Source organism: Wyeomyia smithii, chromosome 3 (assembly GCF_029784165.1).
Source record: "Wyeomyia smithii strain HCP4-BCI-WySm-NY-G18 chromosome 3, ASM2978416v1, whole genome shotgun sequence".
In the NCBI taxonomy this organism is placed as follows: domain Eukaryota; kingdom Metazoa; phylum Arthropoda; class Insecta; order Diptera; family Culicidae; genus Wyeomyia; species Wyeomyia smithii.
The window spans coordinates 132,057,503-132,083,834 of NC_073696.1; the positions used below are offsets into that span (position 1 = coordinate 132,057,503).

General features: G+C 39.7%; 1 protein-coding gene across 2 annotated transcripts in view; it reads right to left on the reverse strand.

Annotated features, from left to right (window-relative positions):
* The window catches only part of LOC129727005 (E3 ubiquitin-protein ligase TRIM37-like), a 134,899-nt gene that overhangs the window by 44,010 nt on the left and 64,557 nt on the right, over window positions 1–26,332 (reverse strand). For both annotated transcript variants that reach the window (XM_055684347.1, XM_055684348.1), the window contains exon 7: window positions 24,092–24,301. In XM_055684347.1, coding sequence (XP_055540322.1) covers window positions 24,092–24,301 — 210 coding nt within the window. The remainder of the gene's footprint in view (window positions 1–24,091; window positions 24,302–26,332) is intronic.

Consider the following 26,332-nt stretch of genomic DNA (forward strand, 5'->3'; position numbering starts at 1 on the left):
AATTTTCATTCCAATTTTGACAGTGTCGCCACTTTATATATATTTACAGGCACTCTAACTCGGCCAATACTTGTATTTTGTATTTGTCTCCATTCCATTCGACATTCTGTATCGATGAACCTAAATATAATGTAAAACCAGTTATCTAAACATGAATTGCGATAGTCTAGTTTTGAACTCATTGAATGTCATATTAAAATCAAATTGGTGTGACACATTGTTGACTTCGTTCGTCATCGATTGAATCAGTTCGACTTAATAGCAATCGTAGGAAATCGGCTCTGCGGAGGGAGTATCCTGAGATAGCCGCATAATCAATAACCATAACAACATGCCTAACAGTCTATTCGGGGTATAGTCCAACCTGCATGGGTTATTGTGAAACTATATAGATTATCGTCCGTTTATGGTTCCTTTTTATTATTTTAGCATTATTTTTATTATTTTGGCATATTAGTGCAAGAAAATTAGGCGCATCTATGTCTCCGGCTCAAAAGCTTAGTAATAAAAAGGGCCGTAGCACGTTTTCTTCTTTGTTGCAAAATTTCCAAACAAATCATGGTAGGTTACGTCGCAAATCTTATGAACCTCTTTTGAACTAGCGTTGCACCGAATAATAGGGCTGGGAAAAAGTTTTTTTTTGCGGAAAGTACCGAATTTTCAGTTTACAGAATAATGGTTTTAACTTGAGCTTGTCTATGGTAATTCACTTTATGTCGAGAATAATGTTGAAAATGAACCACTCGAACGTCCCTTTAATAGAATTCCTTGCTTCAACGTATTCTATCAAACTTCATACTTATTTTACTGTTTCATTTTCGCCTTCTTTCCTGATTATATTGACGCGAGGTTGTAACCAGGCTTCGAAACCTTCGAAACAGTCAGCATTTTCATTTTATCTCGTTTCCTTAGCGTGCGTCACAGTAGGCTTTCGCTCGTTAATGTAAAACAACCGTCGCCTCCCAAACAAAGAAAAGGAAGGACACTCACGTATCAAAGAGATGCACACTGTCATTCGTTTGTCGATGTTATTTTGGCCTATTTCTGTCTACTTCGTTCTATTTATGTTGAGAAATATTATTACAAGATCAATGATATAAATAATTTCCAAAATATCCGCACCCAACGCGCGTAATTCTCATTTCTAGAAAAAATGTCAAAATATGTTAGAGGAAAAAGATTATCGCAGTAAAAAGTGCTTCTACCGTGACCTTTTCGAAGCCTGGTTGTAACTGAAGTTTTCAAGAGGTGACCGGAATTGGTAATCAATCAGAGCGAGCTCGAAAACTGGCTGACTGCGTTTTCTTTTCAACAAGATGAGCACGAAAAAAGTTGTTAACTATGACATTACACGAAATGACAGGGAAATGCTTTTTCAATCGTGCCATTGTGATTGGGTCGAAAATGTGTAGCCCTGCTGTAGAGTTATGGTAATTTTATTAAATAAATAAATCACCGAAGCAGAACCCAGTACAGACCGCACTAGGCTGACGTATATTGATTTCCGTGTATGCGAATGCTGGAATTCTTCAGTAACATCAGTAACGAATCTAAGTAAATGACGGGCTTTGCCGATGATATCCTCATGGTGATCTTACGTAAGGCTAGTATCTAGAGTAACGCCAAGATCCCTTTTTGCAAGTTGTTCAACCGTTCTCCGTTGATGTCATAATCAAATAACATGAAAACTTTTTTTGTTCACACAAACGATGAAATGTAATGATACAACGCTTTGATAACGTAAGCGTTAAAAATGGAGTTTTTTCGGATGGTGATAAAAAATAACTAAGACAGATAATTGAGTTTGATAAATATCCCATGGAAGGTAATCATGTTAACTTCCTCGAAAAAAAAATGCACGTCCTTGCGGGCGGCTTTCCGGCAGTTAACCGTAACATTCGCCATGGCGGGCGTAAACAAGCGTGTTGCCATCAATTTCTCTTCAGTTTTTGCGAAAAAATGGTTGGAGTGAATCTTACGCTTCAGGCTTGGCGAGAAATCCTCGATGGGACGCAACTTGGGGCTGTTGGGCAGGTTCGCCAACCTGAATACCACATCGACATTCAGCCGCTCCATCTCCTCCAACGATAACTTCGAGTAGTGTGTTGACGCCAAATCCGGCCAAAACACCGCGTCTTCGGCCTTTTGGTATTTCTTGATGAACGACGCAACTTCCGGCAGGCACTTCGTACTATAAATTTCCCCGTTCACGGCCAGTCCGGGGCGAATGAAGAGCAACTTTGACATCCCCTTTTCGTTGATTGTCAGCCAAAACAGCACCTTCTTGGGGAACTTGGTGTGTGAAATAAACTCCACCTTCCTTCGTTGAGGAGGTAAAATACGAAGTGCCTTGCCAGTCGTTGCTATCCAGGGTGATACAGGTCTCGTCGTCCATCGCCATCGCCAAGTCGCGATTTGCAGGGAAAATCGATTTGACCATCTTAATCAGGCGCTGCCGCTGCGTCATTGCCTGCAGCTACAAGACTAGTGGACGGACCTGCTGCTTCCTGACATGTATATCCGTGCTCACCAGGTCCTTTTTCATTGTTTGGCCGATTGCACCGACCTCCTGGCCGACTTCACGCAGCAATGTAGCCACTTTTTCCTCGGTCTTCCTCTTCAGCATCCTTTAGAGCTTCTTGTCGCTCAGGGTCGTCAGCTGTCCGAGACCGGGCTTTTTTTCAATGCTCTGTTGTCCAATAGTGCCAAGATGTTGTAGATGCCGGAACGGGTATATCCGGTGTCCAGGGGCTGCCATACGATGTTCTTTTTCGACGCGACGGGGTACCGTTCTTTAAACACGCACACTTCTGAACGGAGTAGCTTCACTGTTTTCGCCGTCACGGTTAGAGTTCGACTGATAGAGCTGTCAATTTTTTTTTCTGCTGACTTATGGGTTAATATGATTGATGCTGCATGCATAGTTTCGTCAGTGCGTGTAAAGGTAAACCCATGAAAAATCGTCAAATTTTGTCCATTTTTTAACGCAAACGTTATACTAATTTCCATTCCGTTGGCAGTGCACCATTTCGAAAATTTATCAAGTGAAGCTTGGAGCCTATGACAATCTTTGGTGCTTTTGACAGTGATGAACAGCTTCAAATCGTCGACATGAACAAAACAACAACCATCTCCAAGGTATGCAATTACGTCGTCTATGAATAGCGAAAATGAACTTGAACTATTAGTGACCAGCGTGAAGAAGATCCACCCAGTTTAACAGTTAACTTTCTTCTAAATACGACCGAGACCCAGGCATGTCCAAACCCACCACACTACTGCGTGTGTGTTTTAGGCGATGTCACGGAGGGTATTTTGTCGATCTCGTCGTGGCGACCAATGCTTGTGTGTTCTTCGAAACTGCGAGCCCTCGGTTGCCTCATGTGCCGAAGTTAAAAACCCTCGGCTCGCGTGTTCACGAATGGCTCTCCAGTGTTTTGTCTTCAGCTAGCGACGGAGGGTAATACGGATAGCCCTGCGTGGTGTGTTTGTTAGCAGATGGGCCCTACGCGCTTTGGTGTGCTGTGTTTTCCCCCATGCCTGCCGAAACCATCCAATTTTGCTTAGCATGTTTTGACGTAGAACTACGTCTCTCAGGAAGTTCGGTTACATATGGATGTGAAATGGAAATCTAAAACTGAAAAACGTGAAAAATATGTCCAATTCCAAATGCTAATAAATCGGAAAGTTATTTCGATGGATTTTTTTCGTTCTTACAGCAATCGATTGAAAAATCTTCTAAGAATCCTTCCGAATGCAGAAAATTGTAATTTTATTAGTCGAACTATTGCACTATTGAAAATTGTCAAACCTTGTCAAAACGCAAAATTCGACCTCTGATTGGTCGTTATACGATTGCTTTCCCAAGCACAGTCGACTGATTTTACAGATTTTTGAACTAAAAAAAGCAATACAGAATCTGTATTACAGAATTACAGAATATGACCAAAAATACAGATTTTACAGACTTTTTTGATATTCCGTCGAACTGAAATCAATTGGTTGAATTCGATTGAACGATTTCCAAACTTTTGTGAAAAAACCTGATGCTGTTAATGTTGGATGCAGAAAAAGTGGAATGTGGCTTGGAAGAAGCGCGAAAACTGGTGAGTGTTTGTCAGCATTTCTTCGAACAATTTGTGAAAGAAATTGCAAAGCGATTCAATTTCATCGATCCTGTTGTAAAAACTGCAGCAATAATTAATCCTAAAACGGTCCTGAACTTGGAAAATATAAATGATTTGATGCAACAATTCCCCATGTTTGTAACAGTAACTATCAAACAAGGACTGGATAACGAATTTCTCATGCTGAAAATAAATTTTTTGATTCATTGAAACAGATGACTTAACTTGGTCTGAGTTTTTGAAAACCACCAGGGGGATGGTAATTCATGATTCCGTTACTAAGATCATTGACGAGATTTTTTAGTAATTCCACATTCTCCGGCTTGTATACAACGTATATATTCAATATATAATTGCAACAAGTCTAGAGCCAGGAATCGCATGACCTCTAAGCTAATGAGTTCAATTTTGAAAGCTAAAGCTACGTTGCAGTCCATACTAATATTAATTTGAAGAAAATTTTAAACGGCGAATTTGAAACCAAGAAAAATGAAGCTAAAGCAAGAAATGATGATTTTTTTTTTCAATATATATCGCAAGGAAGAATTTTTCCATCCAACATTCTATGTTTGCTCGATATAGGGAACATATTCTATGTAGCTTTAGGAACCGCCTGTGTATTGAGACGAAATACTCGAAATGTGTTGGGTGAAATTCAAACAGTAGTATATCAATCTGTTCTCTATCTTTTTCTCTGTTAAAACTTATATTCAGATTGTAAAACTAAGTTAGCAAACTTTAACAATAATCAACTAAAGTTACCAATCGAGGGACACTATTCCAATCACCCCGAACCTATTTTAAGCAGTTTCCATGTTTTGCAGGCGTTTTTTTTTAGCAACCGAAGTGGCTCCTGAATGGCTGCAATATAGGTCGATTTGTTTCAATTGGTGATTGTTCACAGATTCCTTTGTGATTAACGGGATTTCTTATATTCATAAGACAGGTTCGTGTATACATTTCGGGTGTCAGCTCGTTGGATGGGGCTTACACGCGCTTTCTCGAATGCATCAAGTCAGAACCACTCGGCTTGCATGTAAGCCGACGGCGTTGCGTGTATTGTCTTCAGCTTGCAGCGGAAAGTAATACGAAATGCCCCCTGTGGTGTTCAAATCCTTCAATATCGGATTAAAGGCAAGTCTACTGCAACTGTTTGCAGCCGAGGTAATCAATTTAGTCGCGATATCGTAAACTTTCCTCATTGTAAAACGGGTTGTGTATTTTGCTTATTAAACTGTCAACATACCAACACAGTCGCATACTATATGTTATCAATGGAATAAGGTACGGAGATGGTTTGAGTCTCGGGTTTAAAGGGCCCAAAAATCAATGTTCGGTACCATGGAACGGGGTGAAATTGATAAATTTTTATAACAATTTCCAATTAACTAGCTTCATGTACATTTTTCCCGAAATAGTATAATTTTAAACAAGTACTGGTATGTGCTCCAGTAAACCTCTATGGCTATTGGTGAAATTTCTATCGTCTACTCCAGCGGTTCTCAACCTTTTTTTGTTCGCGTACCCCTTGGCGATATTTTTCATATCGATTGTACCCCGTGGCTTGGAATGTTCTCGCAGAGTGGAAGAAAATAGTGGTAGATCATGTTGTGGTAGTCTAGTTCAAAAAATTCAAATTGAACTAACGTTTTGCTACAGTCATGTTTTAAGAGCAAGATTGAACAATAAATGAAGTATTATAAAGAAAAATTGCTTTTTCCGCCATTACTGATTTTTCTTTCGCGTACCCCCTGAAGGCTTTCGAGTACCCCCATGGGTACGCGTACCCCAGGTTGAGAACCGTTGGTCTACTTCATGAAATAAATTCGATAATTCTATAAGGTAATATGAGGTAAATTGGGGTGAAATTGATCACCATTGAAATCCATACATTCTTTTGGCAATGTGCTTTTTTTCGGTATGCTGAAGATAAATGATGATTTCTGTACTGAAAAATATCATTCACAGCTAGTTTGCACGGGTAGAAATAAAATCTCGAAAACGGGCGAAATGACTCATGATGATTTGGATGTATTTCATGATTTGGATGTATTTTCATGGTATGAATATACACCATGAATAAAGACTCATGGAATCATGAGCCAATTGTTCGTAACGCACCCCGTGCACTATTGTTTTGCTGACATCATGAGCAATTTGGATTGAAACCATGATTTATGGGTCATGAAATTTGACTCATGAAATCGGGCGTTCAATTTATGAAATCTTCCTTTGACTCATGGAACCATGATTGTGATTTATGAAATCAGGAAATGCGAGTCATAAAATATAGCATTTGGCTCCGGGAATCGAGTGTTTGATTTATGAATTTTTGCTTTGGCTTATTCTAACCCATGAAATTATGAGCTGAACTCGTAAAATCATGAGTTACGAGTCATGCAATTTAGCATTTGACTCCAGGAATCGGGTGTTCGATTTATGAATTCTTGCTTTGGCTACTGGAACCATGATTTTGATTTATGAAATCATGAGTTGCGAGTCGGGACATATAGCATTTGACTCATGGAATCGGGCGTTCGATTTATGAATTCTTGCTTTGGCTTTGGAACCATGATTTTGATTTATGAAATCATTAGTTGCGAGTCAGGACATCCAGCATTTGACTCCGGGAATCGGGTGTTCGATTTGTGAATTCTTGCTTTGGCTACTGGAACCATGATATTGATTTATGAAATCATGAGTTGCGAGTCAGAACATATAGCATTTGACTCTAGGAATCGGGTGTTCGATTTATGAATTCTTGCTTTGGCTACTGGAACCATGATTTTGATTTATGAAATCATAAGTTGCGAGTCAGGACATATAGCATTTGACTCATGAAATCGGGTGTTCGATTTATAAAACCTTGCTTTCATTTAGGAAACCATGAATTGAACTCATGATTGATTGGGCTAGTTTCATGAAATCATGATTTGTGCGATCCGATTCACGAAATTGCCCAATCCGCACGAGAGTCACAAATAAAATAAGACTTTTTTTTACAATTGTCCCCCGAATGTTTTAAAAATAATATGGAAATAGTTTTTGGACGCGAGTAACCATTACTTTTTATAGAAAAACTTGTGTTAGTTTTCTTACAAAAGACACTAGCGCTATGATTATAAAACAAATTTTTCTTTTATTTTGTCTCTGTGATAATTGAACTAAAATTTATTTATTCTTCTCTGAAGGGTCACAGGCGAAATTATTCCACTTGTGAAACGAAATTATTTTGTCCATTAAGAAGTCACGGTGATAATTTGAAGTACAAATGGTATGTTGTTTTAGAATAGTCACTAAGTCATTAAAAGGTACATTTAATTTTTTCTGATAACTTCATGGTGACCTTCATAGGAATATTTTCCCCTGTTGGTCACTGTGACTTCTGTGAGAGAATATTTGTCAAAAGTTTTGTTCAATAGAATTTGTGACCTTTTGAAAAAAACTTATATGTTATTAACATTGTCGCAGTGATTTTGGTAATCATCTCTTCTAGTTTAAATAAATATCAGAAAAAGTGAACATCGGGCTTCAATCAACAAATGTTACTTATTAGTCACCGTGACTTTTGTAAAGAATATGTCAAATGTTGTTATGAATATGTGGTCTTTTCAGAAATTTTTCGGAATTTTAGTAACTATCCTTTTTAATCAAGTAGCTTCGAAACGATTAGTTGAAATTAATAAGGTCACATATTTCTTGAAACTAACGTTCGATTAGTCTCAAAGAGTCCCCGTATTAATTGACGTTTATTGAAGAATAAAGAAATGATCCATAACCGTTATTAAGAGGAATGCATCTTTTTTACGAAAGTCACCAAGAATTGGCGACGAGCACCTAAAGTTTGTTGGCTCACTAAAATGGAGGCAATGCTTGACAAAAGTAGTACATATATTATAAAATTAAACCATAATATGATTTAGAAGTTTTCCTTGATAATTTTCATATATTTTGTAACAAAATTACAACAAGAGTTATCTATTAACAGACAGACGCTTAAAATAACAATAAATTTCATTTTTAGTGTTTCCAAAATATTTATAATTTTACGAATACTATCTAAAACTTAATATTTGGGAAGGCGCGCGAAAATTTTATAGGGTAGGCGACATACTTTCTCCATGAAAATGGGATTGCATTTGAAAATAGCTTTTGGCATTCATCGCAAATTCAACTTGTTCTATGTTATTGCTAATATGTACACGTTCAATCATTTCTAAATTTTATCGGCGAAACAAAAAAAATAGCAATGTTCGGGAGTTGGTCACGAACAGTATATTTTATTTTAGAACTTTGTCACGAAAAATATTCATGAGTGTGTTGATAAAAATACGACTCGCGATGACAACTTAAAACAAAATTAGAAACGTTTCTGGTTTCTCCTATAAATATCACACAGTTGAAAACATGTAAATGCAGAAAATTGTATAAGGCTCTAAGCCCCGCCATTTCGACGCTTTTCCAGCATTCCTGACCATTTACAGAATATATTCCTAATACGAATATTAATCTTCTCTTAAAGGTCACCAACATGTCATTTGTGCGGACTGGGTGTACATTTAATTTATGAAACTTCACTTTGGTTCATTAAATCTTAATGTCATGATTTATCGATCACGAAACTGAAAATATAATTCATGTGATCTAGCGTTCCACGAATGAAATTAGACATTATATTTGAATTCGTGTTTTGGTTTATGAAGTCAGTAATTTATTTCATGAAACTACAATAAAAATTCATTAAACTTAGGATAAAGTTCATAAACTTTGAATTAGATTCATCACTCTAAGTTGGAATTTGATTCATGATTATGAATTGTTGAAATTATAATTTTTCAACTTAAAACTAAAAAGCGTAAAAGATCAGATTTTGTTCACGGTCTTAGATGCCAAACCGTTACGGGTTTGAGGATTTGCGTTTGTAGTAACAAGTTCGACAGTCAGTGCTACGGCAAAACAAAGTAAAACATAAATTAATAAGTTTTCTTTGGTAGCTTTTCTGCAGCAGTATTATGCAAAAACCTGCCAAAGACGTTCGATACCCTAATCAATTTATAAAAACATTTCAACCATTTTTGATCGTTTTTCCTAACGGATTTTATTTTTTATGAAAAAAGTACTGTAAATCTTTATCGATTTAGTGGTCCCCGTGGCTCTGTGGTTAGCGATGTCGGTCGGCTAGCTCTCCCACACGGTTGTGATATCGGGTTCGATTCCCGATCGAGTCAAGGAACTTTTCGAGCTGGAAATTTTCTCGATTCAGCACTGGGGCACGGTGTATCGTTGTACTTATCCTACACATGCAAAATGTGCCAAAAACAATATCGATAACGAATTCTCTCAACTATAATCTAGTTGATCGAGACCACTATTAGCCCCAAGGCTAAGCGTGCGATATTGTTTTTTAAATCTTTATTGATGACATTAGAGAACACAAAATGTTTCTCATCTATTTTTTTTAAATGTCATTTGCATAGCATTGCATTTTCACTTTGCATAGATGTTCTTATGGGCTGAAGATGTCATTTTGTGCTATTATTATTTTTTGTTTTTGGTCACGAATAATTTGGCGGCATCCATAAATTACGTAATACTTGTAGGAGGGAGGGAGGATATATTTCTTGGCATTATGATTTGTTATATAGGGAAAGGGGAGGTAAGATCAGCGTTACGTAACAAAAAATCCATGGGGAGACTTTCCAAATATGAGCATTTTTATTTGGCATATTCTTCTACAGCGTTACGTAATTTTTATGGGGGGTAGGTTTTGGCGTTACTTTTCGTTACATATGGGAGGGTGGGGGTCCAAAAATTGGGTTTTTAGCGTTACGTAATTTATGGATGTTGCTAAGGCAATCGACTAGACAGGTGCGGTCAGCTGATTTCAGTTAATTTTCAACTTTTGACAGCCTTAGGTATGTTCGAACGGTCGCAACTTGGATGCAACCCGGATCGAAAAGCACGAAAAACAAACGATCGGTTGCTCCAGTATGGTTAGTGACAATCCTTTACCCAATAATAAAATATCACTTTAGATTTTTTTTCCGGCATTAAAAGATTTTGTGTTAGGTTGTGTTTTGGTTTTGCAACTTGAAAAAACAATTACAAACGTACAAGCAGTGAAACGTCACCCGTGGATTGCCTTATGGATGGTTAAAACATATTTTTAGAGACAGAACGGTTTGTTTAATCGGTGTAACTTCTTCAGAAAAGTTGCAGATAACAGTTTTATCTTACCGATAAAAAAAATTATTTTGCAACACAAAACAAGGAAAACAACTTGTTTTAAAGTTTTTTTTAACTACAAATGGTTTATGGTTGTATGCTACAGTGTTGCTAAACTCGCTCTAAAGAAGCATGCAATACTCCAAGTAGTGTTCTCACCGCTACCGAAATCACACACACAATGGAGTACCTCCACCATTCGAACTGTCTCTCGTTCTTTCACACCTTCTTTATTTTACACCACCGAGTGTTGACGCTTGCGAGTTTTTTTCGCTCCCGAAACCATGGACACACACTCCTATTTACGGTTTTATTCGCGTGCACTCCCCTACTCGCGAGCACGATCAGCCAAAAATAATTGTTTTTTTTCAAGACGCATCGGAATGGCGTGGCGTGATGCAGAGGATCGATTATAGTTAGGTAAACTGTGTAAATGTAGTAAAAGCTGTTCCTATCAGATGCTTAAATGTTTATAGGTTGTCGTCAAAATGTCGCCTCAAATTCTCTCAGAAAGCAATATGTTGAACATCATGGACATCCTGAATAGTAGAACTAATGTTTGACGTTGATGGTTGCTCTAAACTGGGCTCCTTCGCATTATTGTGGAAAACATCAACAGGGTCTACTTATAAAAAAGTTGGTCACTCAGTTATTTGTTCCTTGGTGCACATTTAAATTTCGAACTTGTACTGAGACATGAAGATCATATCGAATTCACAATCGTCTATATCAAGGCACACCAACATTTTGATTAAGGTGTAATGTATGAACGACAAAATTTTAACTTTTCAATTGACTATTTAGTTCATCCTCAAAAGGACAATTAGTTTTTTAATTCAATTTTGGATATGATGCTGATCCCATCTCTGTGCTATTCCTGACATTAAAAGCTGTTTTCGGACTAAACATTTGACGACAGACAGATTTTGATTGCCAACACCCCCGTTTGTGTGTTGCCAAAATACGGCAGTTTTTCACTGGAGGAATTGTCGCTACCGCACATAAACAGCTTTTTACTAGAAAAGGTAATACCGTTACACTTACCGCTGACGCTGCTACTACTACCGCTACTGGTACTCGCTATCGCTGCTGCCCGCTGCTACATAGTTAGCACCCATCCTTCACTAGTAAACTGATTGCTTTTTCAAGACTTTTTAATAAATTTTGTTTTATTTCTTGTTATTTTAACACTTTTCAATAACAATTTCCAATAGTAGGGTAGTGAAAGGCTTCGGCAGGTTTTCTGGAGCAATCTTAACCACTGCCGAAGCCGTTTGCTACCTACAATAGTTCAAATAATCAAATTACAATTGTCTGTATTTGGAGGCTCATGCGTGGATAATTTTCAATTGATTGCTACAAAAAAGACGGGAATGCGTTGGAAACTAAGCGGCTTATAATCATTAAAAAACACAAATTTTGTCCCCTTTTCCGTTGTTATATTTTCATTTTCACCCCAATGTAGCCGATCTTCCTGAGAAATGTAGTTCTACGTAAAAAAAAAAACAAGTCTTAATTATGCTCAACTTCAGTGATGTGTCAAGATAGTTTTCAGTTCCAAATTTCCGCTAGCGAAAGTTGTCAGAAAACCTGGTTGGAGAACACACAGGTATTTCACCAATCTGCAGTTTACAGTTCATGCGAAGCGAATAAAACCACCACCTAACTGATTGGGGTGCGGGGGTGATAGATGCAACCGAAAGATCTTTCAAATCGATCGAGTAACTGCTGCGGCTTGCAGAATTACGTACACACAGCTGTTTAAATTGAACAACATTCGTTGGCACAGCCGGCACATTATCTAGTTTTTCGGCAAAATAGGCACGAATTCTTCTACCGCCTAATTTATCTTTACAGGCGGGACAAATAAGCATTGACTTCCCTTGTGCGAACAAATCCTTGTGGGCACGACCGTTAATTTCACAACATTGCTAGCCGATGTGACAAAAGGCATCGCAGAAACCGCGGGGCACTGGTTTCAAATCATTAACAGGCAGATGACACTCGCCGCACAGCTTCGTATCCATCAATTCTAGCAGCAATCGTATGTTCACTGCCACAGTTGTTTCAGTTTCAACCGCACTTGATAATACTGTGTTGAGTAAATTTATGCAACCGGACACTCGTCTTATGTTTTATCAACACGTTCACTCGCGAAAACCTTGTTTTGCACATGAAATACGCTAGTCCACCTACGGTATTATTCACGGTTTCTAAACTTGCAATCACTGAATATACCGGCGCACAGTTTGACAGATATGTGTTACGTTTTTAGCAGTCATGAGTCGTATTTTTAAAAACGCTCTGAGTAGCTCATGATATTCAGAGTCCAACTCAAGGTATCATGAGTCGTGACTCATGATTCTATGAGTCCATGCGACAGCGATGTGTTACGCTTTTAATATCCATGAGTCACATTCTTGAAAACGCTTTTCATAGCTCATGATATTCGGGATTGACATCATGATATCATGAGTTATAGGTCATGATTCTGTCGGAAAACAAAATATTTTTACCCGTGTGGAAACGAAAATAACGATATTTCAGGTTGAAATATGTTTATTTTGGTTCACGAGCTGCTTATTGCTAAATTTGCTCCTAGGCCGTTACAAATTTTATTTTCATTTTATGTTATTCCCCCCCCCCCTCTCCTTCAAAAATCTTGAATATTGGAAGGGGAAGAAAAAAAAGCTTAAGCCGTTTTGTTCATTTTATTGGTTTTGCGACAGCATAAATGCTTTATTTAGCAACAAACAAGTCCAGTGACAGCGAGAGTGTCGTCAAAAGACAAGCGAAATAACTAATAATAATAAAAACTGTAATTTTTTCAACATTTATTTGAGTGCAAGTTACAAACGTCATAACTTGCACGCAAACTTTGATCAAAGATATTTCTGTTTTTTTTTGTCTCGTGTTATTTATTTTTTGCCACCCCCTTTGCTAACTTTGATAACCTTGGACGTAAAAAGAATTCGAAATTTGTATCAGCCTTATTCGATCGTCGTTAGACCGATTTCAATTCGGTTTGTTGCAAAAGCTCAAAAACTAGCTCTGAAATTAAAATCTTTGTGGTTTCCTGCGAATTCATCAGTATTTCTTTAATGGTATGGAACTATCATTGTTGAAAATTACATTTTTTGAGCATTTGTCAAACTTTACTAACTTCTCCAAATTTAACGTGATTAACCCTCAACTAAGATTACTTTGAGTAAATTCAATACTTTTTTTTTGTTTGGAAACTTGTTTGATCAAATTTGATTGAGTTTTGACTGAATTAGAAGAATTTTTCGAAAATATGAAAAATTGCACCGGGCATGCAAGGGTTAACTTTGACAGGTATGTGAATCATGCAAAAGTTGCGTTTAAGGACACGTTAACATTGCCTAGTGTTGTAAGAGCAATATCTTTTGATTAGTATTTTTTATCACGAATTTGCAGGTGATCAATTTCACCCCGCTGATCAATTTCATCCCATTCCACGGTACTTTCTTGTTTTGGAGATCTACGTCACAACCCCAACACGTGCTTCTGTTTACCTTTTTTTCGTTACTAATACAGACAAATGTCTTCTTCTTCCACACCTTTGTATACCTCATTGATGTGTTATGACCTCCTCAAATGAAAACACTTCTTTAGAATAAACACACACATGCTTACGTACTGTGTGTGGTGATCAAATTGTCAACATTCAAATTGGTTTCACTTCGTCATGTGTAAACAATCAGTGTAAATGATGCGATTATTGAGCTTAACTAAGTTCGAAACGCTCAAAACTACAGCGCTGCGTTGTGGCTGAATTCTGAACTATACTCTCCTCCAATCACAAGCCCTTGTCCTCCTGAGCAATGTTGCTGAAGACCACAACTCTCTAGGTTTCCAGAAACAAGAGATAGAGTTACATTGATCTGCCCATATCAAGTGATGCTAAACTTTTCGGGGTGTTGCAATAATCAAACTGGGTGTTGCAATACTCAGTAAACCAATTCCAAACTTATGACGAGTAGTGTATGTGCAAACTGGGCGATGGCGGTGGTGGTGGCGGTGCCGCACGCGCTATAAACATGTACACACGCGCTACAGGCATGCATACACGCCATAAACATACGGTTTCGGGCATTGGGCAGTCGATTCCCCGTAAAAGCCACGGCCACCCGTAAGCAGCTTCGACGGAGCGAGAAGTGCCGCTCCCATCACCCAAATGCACTAACCTGCCTATTGGGGCTGATACCAGTAAGGTCCCAATTATGGTGTACTGGTCGCTGTTTTAGGTTTTTGAGAGGGAATACGATTTCATACCACGACGTTGGGCTAGCACCTGCACCGAGCTCCCTTAGTAAAGTCGTGTGACAACGGCTTGAAACGGCGAGGTGGCATACGGCTGCAGGGGTCTCCGTCCCGTAAAACCTGGCAGGCCTTCCAGTACGTTCCGCGGCCATTGCCTGATGGGAATCAGGCAGGAGTGGGATCAGATGCCCTTTCCTGACTTACGCCGGTCGGGAGGCGTCATAGTTGCTCATGAGGGGCTATGACGACCTTCACTAGCCATGACCTCACTGCTCCGGCATAGACCACCATGGGACCATATAGGCGACCACTCCACCATGACCAAGGATAGCGGCTGGAAGGGGGACCCTTTTAACAACAATGTTTTCTTTTAAAATTGATGAGGAAGTGAAGAGAGCGGAAGGGGCGGACGGGTTTATAAACCCGTTTGCCAGGCGGGGCATCGCCCGGTCTCCACCGAGACTGGCCGATGCCGGTAAAGGCGGCGCACAGGTTGGTACACCTTTTGCGACGCCGACAGGGGAGTTCCGAGTTGGGGCGAAGGCGGGCACGCCTAAGCCAGCACCAACCGGAACGGCGAAGACTGGGGGCAAGGTGGAAACACCCAAAACTGCCAAGGAGCGGGAACAGATATCTGGGTCTATGCTACTCTCTGCGGTAGAAAGCCACATGAATAAGTTCCCGAGTGTGGAGGCGGTGTCCGTACAACTTGATGAAATACTCAAGTTCACGGACGAACGTAGCAACATATCAAAAGACTTAAAACAATGTCTTCTGTTGCTACGTATGAACATTTGCAGCGCGAAGTCCGAGCTTTCGCAAGCCCTTAAACAGCTAACGATGCCGAAAGCAAGGCACTCGCGCTAGAGGCGAGGCTTAACCAGCCTAAAAAAGGGAGTGCTGCAGCTGTGTCTAAATACACACAAACAGCTGCAGCATCGTTTGCCGAAGTCTGTTCAACTGAACCGACTGGCAAACGTGCGAAGGGGCTCTCCGGGGGAAACGGCCCCCAGGACGCAACGAAGGCGGTTGTTCGGTGACAGCCAGGAAGCTGGCTCGTCGGTCCAGCCGAGCAAAGAACCGGCAAACGGCGAAGCCACGGATTGGACCACCGTGGTGAATAAAAAGCGGCAGAAGTGGGAACGACACGCGAAGCGCGGCGACCGCAATAAGAAGCCGCAAGAGACAAGTAGGCGGAGCAAGGGTGACGCGCTCATTTTCAAGACGGATGCGTCTAAGTACGCTGAAGTCTTGAAGGCCATGAGAGGCGAACCCAAGCTCAAAGACCTCGGCGCAGACGTCAGGTCAATTCGTCGGTCACGCACCGGCGAGATGATCCTCGAACTCCGCAAAGAGGCGAAGGGCAAGGGCTGTGCCTATAAAAAGTCGGCCCAGGAAGTGCTAGGCGAGGAGGTTCAAATCCGAGCCCTCACTCCTGAAGTGACTCTCCAGCTTAAAAACCTGGACGAGATCACCGAAGGGTGCGACATAGCACAAGCCTTCGAACGCGAGTGTGGAGTGGTAGTGACCGCGGAGGCAGTTCGTCTCCGCAGGGGCCCGGCCGGCACCCAGGTTGCTACCATAAAACTTCCACTAGCGGAGGGTAACAAGGCCCTGAAGAAGGCCACGTTGAAGGTGGGTTGGTCGGTCTGCCCTCTGGGCACCTTCCAACAGCCTGACGTTTGCTTCAGGTGCTTTGAGCGGGGGCATAAATCCTGGTCGTGGAAAGGGCCCGACAGGTCCAATTTATGCCGCCGCTGCGGTGGCGCAGGCCACAAGGCACGGGACTGCGGTGCACCTCCCAAGTGTCTGGTATACACCGGTAAACGGGACGCCAAACACGCCATGGGAGGCCCCAAATGTCCGGCTGCACGGCCGGCTACTAAGCCGCAGGTGGTTGCGGGTGACTACAACGCTTGGGCTGTCGAGTGGGGAAGTCGCTGTACAAACCAGAGGGGCCAGGTCTTGTTGGAAGCTTTGGCAAAGCTCAACTTAGACTTGGCTAACGTTGGTACAAAATGCACCTACAGTAGAAATGGTGCCGAATCGATTATCGATGTGACGTTCTGCAGCCCGGGACTGATCACGAACTGGAGGGTAGACGACAGCTACACGAATAGCGATCACCAATCGATCCGCTATGAGGTAGGCGTGCGGAAGCAAGCAGTGAGTAGGGCCAATATTCCATCCTTCTACTGCTGGAAAACATTGCATTTCGATGCAGATGTTTTTGGACAGGCAATTAGATGGAAGCACGAAGGGGGCGAACCGCTCCCGGATGTGGACCATCTAAATTCGATGCTGTCATGGGCGTGCGACGCCACGATGCCTAGGTCTCGTCCGCCTAGAGAGGGTAGGCCACCGACATACTGGTGGAGCGATACGATAGCAGGCCTGCGCAATGCATGCCTCCGTGCAAGACGGAGGATGCAACGCGCACGTTCCGACGAGAAAAGAGCGGAACGCGGTGCCGCATTCAGATCCGCTAAAGCAACGCTTAAGAGCGCAATCAGAGCCAGCAAACGAACCTGTTTCGAACGACTCTGCGCCAGTGTCAATTCGAACCCGTGGGGTGACGCCTGCAGGATCGTTATGACCAAGACTAGAGGTGCGCTAGCCCCGGCCGAACAATCACCAGCGATGCTAGAAACGTTCATTCAGGGCCTCTTCCCAAGCCATGAACCAAGTCCCTGGCCTCCGGCCGACGAGTCACCACCTACCGTGAGTGACGGCAGCCGTGCAGAGGCAGACGATGCGGTAAGGGTGACAGAAGATGAATTGAATGTCCCTTAAGCTGGAAGTACAAAGTCAGCAGAACAAAGAGTTAATAGCATGAAAATTAAGTGCTCATTCGATGCTCATTTAATGCCATATCGCCGAATTTAATGCTTAATCATTTCTTTGAAAAATTCTCTTGTTTGCTAGCTTAAGAAAACAACTAGCAGACAATATACCAAAATAGCATTTTTAGTCACAAAACAGTTCTATAAAGGTCAGAAACATTTAATGCTCATTTAATGCTCTTGAAAAACCTGATTTTCATGATAATTTTATTGACTTTGTATCAGTGGCGTCGGGTCCACCTGTGCAACATGTGCACTGCACAGGTACCCTATTCCCTAATATTCGAGCATATGCAATTATCGAAATATTATAACCTGTTAAAGCAAGTAAGCATACTAGCAAAACCCTTCAATTTGAAGCATCAATCACTTTGGTTTGATTTTCTCATTTCATTTTAGGAAAAAAAAACTTGAATAAATGTTTGGTGCACATGTAACGAAATCAGCCACGCGACGCCTCTGCTTTGTATAAATTTTTCAAAAATATGATAATACATGAATAGCATCAATTTTTTCAAATATTTTCCTCTGAAAACAATCAGAATCCTTTTGATACGATTAAATACTAATTAAATGCTTTCATATGCGAGCAGTTTCAATAATTTAGGTGCATTTTTCATTAAATATATTTTTTTTTCAAAAATATTGTTCTGCTAGCTTGAGAAAAAAGTTAGCAGAACATTGGCCAGAAACAGCATTTTCAAACAATAAACTGTTGTGGAACGGTCATAATAATTTAATGCTCATTAAATGCTCTTGAAAAAACCTGGTTTTCATGATAATTTTATTGTTTTTTTCTAAATTTTCGAAAATATAAAAATATGATTTCCATCCTGATTTTCGATTTTTATTTTTATCAATTCTTTAGTCCTAAAAAAGTCGGAAGGATCGTTTATTTTACGATTTGTTTGTTTCGATCTTTTGAAAAATTATTTTTCAGCGTGCAAAACATTTTTTTATGAAATTTTGAGTGATTGTCAGGTATCGTGTACCATTTCCAATGTTGTCTTACCGGTTTTTGAATAGTTGCGTGCGTTTATGACATCATCATCTGTTAAAAAATCTTCGTGTCATATGCAGTCGATTGCATAAAAGTTTAGACATTTTTTCTTCCTACTTGTAAAAGTGGAAAATCTCTCCCAATGCTTCTCAAACTCAAATGGTAATTTTTCCTCATGAAACTAGGGCTTCTTTCCTCAAGCCAAACAATAATCACGTTGTCAAGATGAATGGGGTTATTTTAAGTTGGTCTAACAAGGTTTAGTACTTGGGACTAATTTACGATAAAAAACTTATTTTTCAAAGAGCACATTGAGAGTATACAAGCCAAGTGCATCAAATATACGAGATGTTTATATCCTCTCATTAACAGAAATTCTAAACTTTGTTTAAAGAACAAACTCTTGATTTACCAACAAATTATTAGACCAGCAATGCTTTATGCTGTACCGATCTGGTCAAGTTACCGTTCAACAAGGAAGAAAAGGATTCAGAATAAAATTCTGTAAATGATTTTGAAGCGTCCTTCTTGGTTTGGTACACTCGAATTACAAAGATTTGCTGGTGTTGAAACATTAGAAGCAATGTCAAATAAAATTATTTACAATTTTCGACAAAAATCGTTGCAATCCTCAATTGCTACGATGAGCTCACTTCATAGTCAATAAGTTTGTAATTAAGTTAGTTGTAAGTTTATATCCTTTATTTGACAAGTAGGTTTAAATCCCTACGAATGATAAGTGCTTATTGAGAAAGCAAACAAATCTCAATAATTAAAATTACAATTTTTTTATTTAATTTTAATTTAATTTGATTTTTTAAGTTTTTGAAACTGCTCGCATATGGAAGCATTTAATTGGTATCTAATTGTATCAAAAGGATTCTGATTGTTTTCAGAGGAAAATGTTTGAAAAAATTAAAGCTATTCATATATTATCATATTTTTGAAAAAATTATACAAAATCAATAAAATTATCATGAAAATCAGGTTTTTTCAAGACCATTTAATGAGCATTAAATTATTATGATTATTCTACAACAGTTTATTGCTTGAAAATGCTGTTTCTGGCCAATGATCTGCTAACTTTTTTCTTAAGCTAGCAGAACAATATTTTTGAAAAAAAATATATTTAATGAAAAATGAACCAAAGTTATTGAAAATTTTCGCATATGGAAGCACTTAATTGGTATCTAATCGTATCAAAAGGGTTCTGATTGTTTTCAGAGGAAAATGTTTGAAAAAATTAAAGCTATTCATGTATTATCATATATTTGAAAAATTTATACAAAGTCAATAAAATTATCATGAAAATCAGGTTTTTTCAAGAGCATTAAATGACCATTAAATGTTTCTGACCTTTATAGAACTGTTTTGTGACTAAAAATGCTTTTTTCGTACATTGTCTGCTAGCTATTTTCTTGCTAGCAAACAAGAGCATTTTTCAAAGAAATGATGGAGCATTAAATTCGGCGATATGGCATTAAATGACATCGAATGAGCACTAAATTTTCATGCTATTAACTCTTTGTTCTGCTGACTTTGTACTTCCAGCTTAAGGGACATATGAATTGATCGAGATCGCAAACTCCCTGAAGGTAGGCAAGGCTCCGGGACCAGACGGAATCCCGAACTTGGCCATCAAGACGGCCATCAAAGAAGCCCCCGGGTTGTTCAGGGCGGTCATGCAGAAATGCCTTGACGACTGCCTCTTCCCGGACGTGTGGAAGCGCCAGAGGCTGGTGCTGTTGCCGAAGGTTGGGAAACCACCAGGTGACCCATCGGCATACAGACCAATCTGCCTGCTGGACACGGCGGGCAAGGTGCTTGAGAGGGTAATCTTCAATAGACTGGTGAAATATACAGAAAGTGAGAACGGTCTATCAAGCAACCAGTTCGGTTTTCGAAAAGGTAGGTCCACGGTGGATGCAATTCTCTCCGTCACCAGAACGGCTGAGGTTGCAATCCAACGCAAAAGGAGGGGCATTCGTTACTGCGCGATCGTCACGCTTGACGTGAAGAACGCGTTTAACAGTGCCAGCTGGGACTCCATAGCCTTAGCGCTACAGAGTGCCGACGCCGGTGTACAAGATTCTGGGTAACTACTTTCAGAATCGAGTGCTAGTGTATAACACAAACGAGGGTCAGAAAAGCGTTCCGGTTACCGCAGGTGTACCGCAAGGTTCCATCCTGGGTCCGGTACTGTGGAACGCCATGTATGACGGCGTGTTAAAACTAACACTCCCTCCAGGGGTGGTGATCGTGGGCTTCGCCGACGACATAACTCTTGAGGTCTATGGCGAGTCAATTAGAGAGGTAGAGTTAAAGGCCGCGCTATCAATACGCGTAGTGGAAGACTAGATGCACTCCAGGAAACTGGAGCTAGCGCACCATAAGACTAAAGTTATTGTTGTAAATAACAGAAAGTCGGAGCAGGAGGCATCGATTAGTGCTGGTACATGCACTATGGCCTCGAAACGCTCGCTGAAGCTTCTGGGGGTTATGATCGACGACAAGCTCACGTTCGGGAGCCACGTCGATTATACCTGCAAGAAGGCTTCCATGGCTGTGGCAGCGCTATCTCGTATGACGTCCATACTCAGGTATGGAGGACCAGTGTGGTCCAAGGTATTGAGTACCTAGTGCCATCGCGGCAAACTCGAGAGTACGTACAGGCTAATGTGCCTAAGGGTCGCGTGCGCATACCGAACAGTGTCGTACGAGGCGGTTTGCGTCCTGGCTGGCATGATGCCCATCAGCATCATCGTCAAAGAGGATGTAGTGCTTCGACCAACGCGACACGAGGGGTATACGCAACACCATACGGTCATCTTCAATGGCCAGGTGGCAGCGGGAGTGGTCCAACTCTACAAAAGGTAGATGGACGCACCGACTCATTCCAGAGTTAGCATGCTGGATTAATAGGCGCCATGGGGAAGTAACCTTCCATCTGACACAGATCCTGTCAGGCCATGGCTGCTTTAGGCAATACCTGCATAGGTTCGGGTACGCCGAGTCCCCTATGTGCCCCGCGTGTACGGGTGCGGAAGAAAACGCGGAGCATGTGTTCTTCACATGTCCCCGTTTCGAGCGGGTATGGTACGAAATGCTGGCAATAAGTGGGATGTACACCACGCCAGAGAACATCGTGCGTAGGATGTGCGAAAGTAGGGAAATCTGGGATGCGGTCATCACGGCCGCATCACAGATCGTTAGTATTTTGCAGGGCACCAATCGACGGGAATCCATCGATGTGCCCCAGTTAGTTAACGGTTAACTAACTGGCCTGTATAGGCTGCTCTGCTACCCATAGAGGTAAGTGCGAAAAGCACGACGGGCCCTCTCCCTGAAGAAATGCCTAACGGCGGTCCCGGGGAGACCAAGGGCTTTAGCTGTTCAGCTTAAGGTTGCTCAGCATGGGTAAAAGCAAGCCACACACGGTTGTCACACACCTTATATATTAGGGACACACGATTCAAATATTCACACACGTTATGTGCATACACCCTGTATATATATACGCTGGATGATGGTGGCTTCTCAATCCACCTGGCGGTGCGAGTCTCTTTCAGTTCGGGTTGTTTTTTGCCCAACGATATCTGAATCGGATTACCGCTGGTGGGGTCCAATTCAGATCGAAGGGGAGCCAAACTGAAAGAGGTAGGACTGCAGCTAACCACTACCACCGCCGCTGTTGCCCGCTGCTGATCCACGCTGCCTTCGCCTACTGCCATCGGTGTTGATGTCCGATGCTGCTGCCTACTGCTAGTAAACTGATTTGCTTGAGGAGAAACAGTCTCTTATATAGCCCAAAGAGTGCATTCCCGGCTAACTAGGTACTCCATTCTGTCGTCCTATTTAGGGAAAGGCAGCAAGCGACCAATCAAAAATCGACATTTGCGTTTCGACTATGTTCAACAATTTTCAATATAACAATAGTTTGAACAATCAGATTACAATTTTTTGCATTTGGACGGGTGCTTAAATGATTTTCCAATCGATTGCTGCAAAAATTATAGAAATCGGTTGGAAACTGACTGGGTTTAAAACGTTTGAAATTGGACAATTTTTGTGACGCTCTCGATGTTTTCGGTTTTGAAATTGGATCCCTGTATTGAAATTGGGTCCCTGTATTGAAATTGGGTCCCTGTAATTGTTGCCGTAAGACGTATTCTACGTCAAAAAGAAATGACATTGCGATTTACGACGCAAGGAAGAAAGAGATAGCAGTTTTTGGTTATGAACTAAGTCTAAGGTAGAACCACAGACAAATAGATGTACCACTCCATACAAAATTCTAAGAAAATTGTGGTTCAGACTAACTTGGGCGAAACCTACTGAACATATTCCACAAAAGATAATCTTTCAGCCTTTTTGCTGTTTTTGGCAGCACGGCCCGCGATAGCTGTCAATTGAGTTCAAAGAAAAAAGCACATAACCGACCGTTATTTTGATGCACGAAAATGAATTTCATGATACGTCTTTTACTTGTGTACACATTGACGTAACTATGTCTAGGGCACCAATAAGAAATGCTTTGAACAGAAGACAAAATTAACAATTTATCATATATGTAAATAAAACTTGTATGTACTGCTCATCACAGTCTAACTAACAGTCAGACTAACAGTCTGCATAAATCTCTCGTGGGCTTTTTATGAATTTCATTGTAGACTCTATGTAGAACGAGCTTTCGTCTATCAGCTGTGATTGCTCTGTGATAAAAACATGCACTGATTCATGTTGCAATCCGTTGAAAACAAATCGCTATATTGCAATTCGTATGATTCGAAAGTGTTGGAGTGAAATAAACTGTTGACATGTCAGACACAATAAGGAATAATGATAAATACCTTGGCCGTCTTAGAATGCGTGGAGACTGATATGCTTTTATTTTTTGTGTATAGAGAGAAAATAAAAGCAAACGAGTCCCATAATTTATTTCCAAGCCTGGAATTCATGCAAAAGTTCTTAGAACTCATGGAAATATACAATGTTCCACCCCATGAACATTGGATAAAACATACTTTTAGTTGAATCATAGTTATTTCACCATAAATTCAAAATTAGAACTTCATTTGCAATTTTCTCAATTGTGAGCATTTCCATATGGGACTCTTATGCTTTTATGGGCAGTTTATGAGGTTAATCTCAAGTGATGAAAATTCAAATGGAACTGTTATGCATTTACGGGCAGTGTAGTCTACTCTGATTGATGAAAAGAATAAATAAAAATTCTCTTTCCAATTGAACAATATCTCCAATCAAGAAAATTTAAAGAAATTGGGAATGAGTTGGTTTTGACTGGTTATTAGCAACCTTTAATTAAAGACTAAGCGCAATCAGAAAAATCATTGATATTTCTTCTTCTATATCAATAGCAGATATTCAAGTGGGATATTCTAGCAATAAATGTTATAGATAACGAGAAAATATTTACTTCGGTAATAATTAAAATTTTCAAAACTGCTGAAATTATTGAAAAATATTACTTCGTCATTGGGACCATTTAGTCGAAACGAATTATCATATTATCAGTTTGACAGAAATTCTAACAATTTGTTATCTTCATGATTGAAATCCAGTTGCCAAAACTATGATACAAAGTAACTCACTTGCTAGTTTCGGGATAGCCAACGGTCAACTCTAGAAAAACACTCAGATATTCTTTACGAACTGCTCCATTTCCTCCTGGATATACTTTCAATCGCCAACATAATCCGTTCACGTATAAAGGACTAGAATAGACTGGTTCAGCTTTCTTTTGCAATCTAGAGAAATTTTGCATCACAAATGTTCCAGTGTCGTAAGCTGGTACTACTTCACTGCAAAAAAATAAAAACTATATTAATTTGACATTTTTGAAATCATATTGAGAATAGCTTATATTATGCATGCATGTTATGAGGTCAAATTAAGGAAAAATATGTTGAATATAATTAGTTAATGAGGTAGACTTCCTACTGTAAAAGTTCCATATTGATTTTATTCCATGATGAAGATTTCTCTTTTGAATAAGAAAAAAAAAGTTGGTTTTGATTGTTGTTCATCATAGAAATACGCGTTTTTCTGTAGCGTTCACTAAGAAAACTGCATTCAAGAGTGTTGTTTTTCTCCCCACATCACTTTTTCGCGGCTTCTATTGATACTTTTATATTTTTTTAGTGTAGGGTCAATCCAATTTCAAAATTAAATATTTTCAATATTTTTGATGAAAATTCGGACAAATCCTTGGAAGCACCACCCAACAGTTTTTCTCTAATTCTCTCTCTCTTTCTCTCTCCATCTCTCTCTCTTTTTCTTTTTTTCTATCGCTATTTATTTCTAAAAGGAAATAAACAATCATCGATAAATTTGCATAATTGCTATAATCTTCGCAGTGCGTCTCAACTGGTGTAACTAAATGAACCTTTTGTTTTAATTTTCTTTTTCTCAAAAATTAGAAATAGATTTCAGAGGAAACTGCCATACTTACTTAGCTCCTGTTCTCACATGCGAAGCTGCCGTTCTCACTTCTTTTAAAATATATATTAAATTGTACGTAGAACCCAGATTTGCGAAGAGCCAGAATCATTTAACGTATGTATATGAGAGCTCTAGATTTCCACTTTATGCCACTATTTTTTGTCTTGTTTATGCATGCTCAGTTAGGTTCAAAATGGCATCCAAACAAGGAGCATTCCGCAAGAGCATTGTACAACTGCACAACTGCACAACAATTTTGGCAAAAAGTTCATGGTAAACCATTTTGAAAGCGAAAATCTTCCGGTTTCTATTGTGTATGGTTTCCAGCAAACCTCAACTTTAATCCGCCAGGAAGGTAGTGGAAGACCAGCCAGAGTAGTGGACAGAAAAGGACCTTTTCTTTTTTGTCAAATCATGGTACAAGCCTAATGGTTTGGCTATCAATCAAAATACATACCAGAACGAACGTTTGAACAACATTATGATTCCATTTCTTCCAAAACACCATACAGATGAAAAGTATGTGTTTTGGCCATAGAAAATATCATAATAGTATGTAAAAAAACACAAACGTTTCGAAACAATGCTCTCGTTACGACATCATCAGAAAACTTCGTTGGGAGGCTGGCAACGGACCTTTCTCAAACGTTCAATATTTTTTGTTAATTCACAATGAATGTATCTTCATGAGAATTAAACCAGTTTTTCTTCAAATTCTTCCACCTTTTCTGACAGCTGTAGAAAAAAACCCAAATTTTTAGTTATCCCCGTTACAGCTTTGGGAATCAAGCATTGTAGCAAATCTGACCCTACAGCGTGCAAGTGTAAGACAATTAGCGACCCAGATATTTTGAAAAGCTTTACCAAAGATGTATGATATGATACTTATGTTTATACAAGATATAAATATTGCTTTCTAATTTTAGACTCAGTGCAAACAGAGTATCCATGTTAACCAACTTCTCGCTATCGCAGCAAGTTTTCTGAAGTTCTTGTTTCGGACCTTGTTTAGACCTCCAAAAAGACTAACGTCCTCGAGTACACTCTGAAAACCCAAAATCCTTGATTGTCGCGAAAAACCTTCATTTTCAGATAATGCATTCGAAATAAAATTGAATTGAAAACTTTCATCAGTAGTTATATGCAATTCAATGAAATATGATTTATTTGATTCATTCATTTAAAAAAATGGTTTGTGATCGGAAAAATAACACTGATATACATTAGGGTGGTAATGGGATAAATTTTATTTATTTGCTCAAAGTATTACCATGTGTAAAATTTCAGCTTAATCAGACATGATTCAGAGGTGCCAGGGGTTTGGTGTTTTGACCCTCGAAAATAACATCCCCAATGAAAAAATATGTTTAAGATGCCTAACATTAAAATGA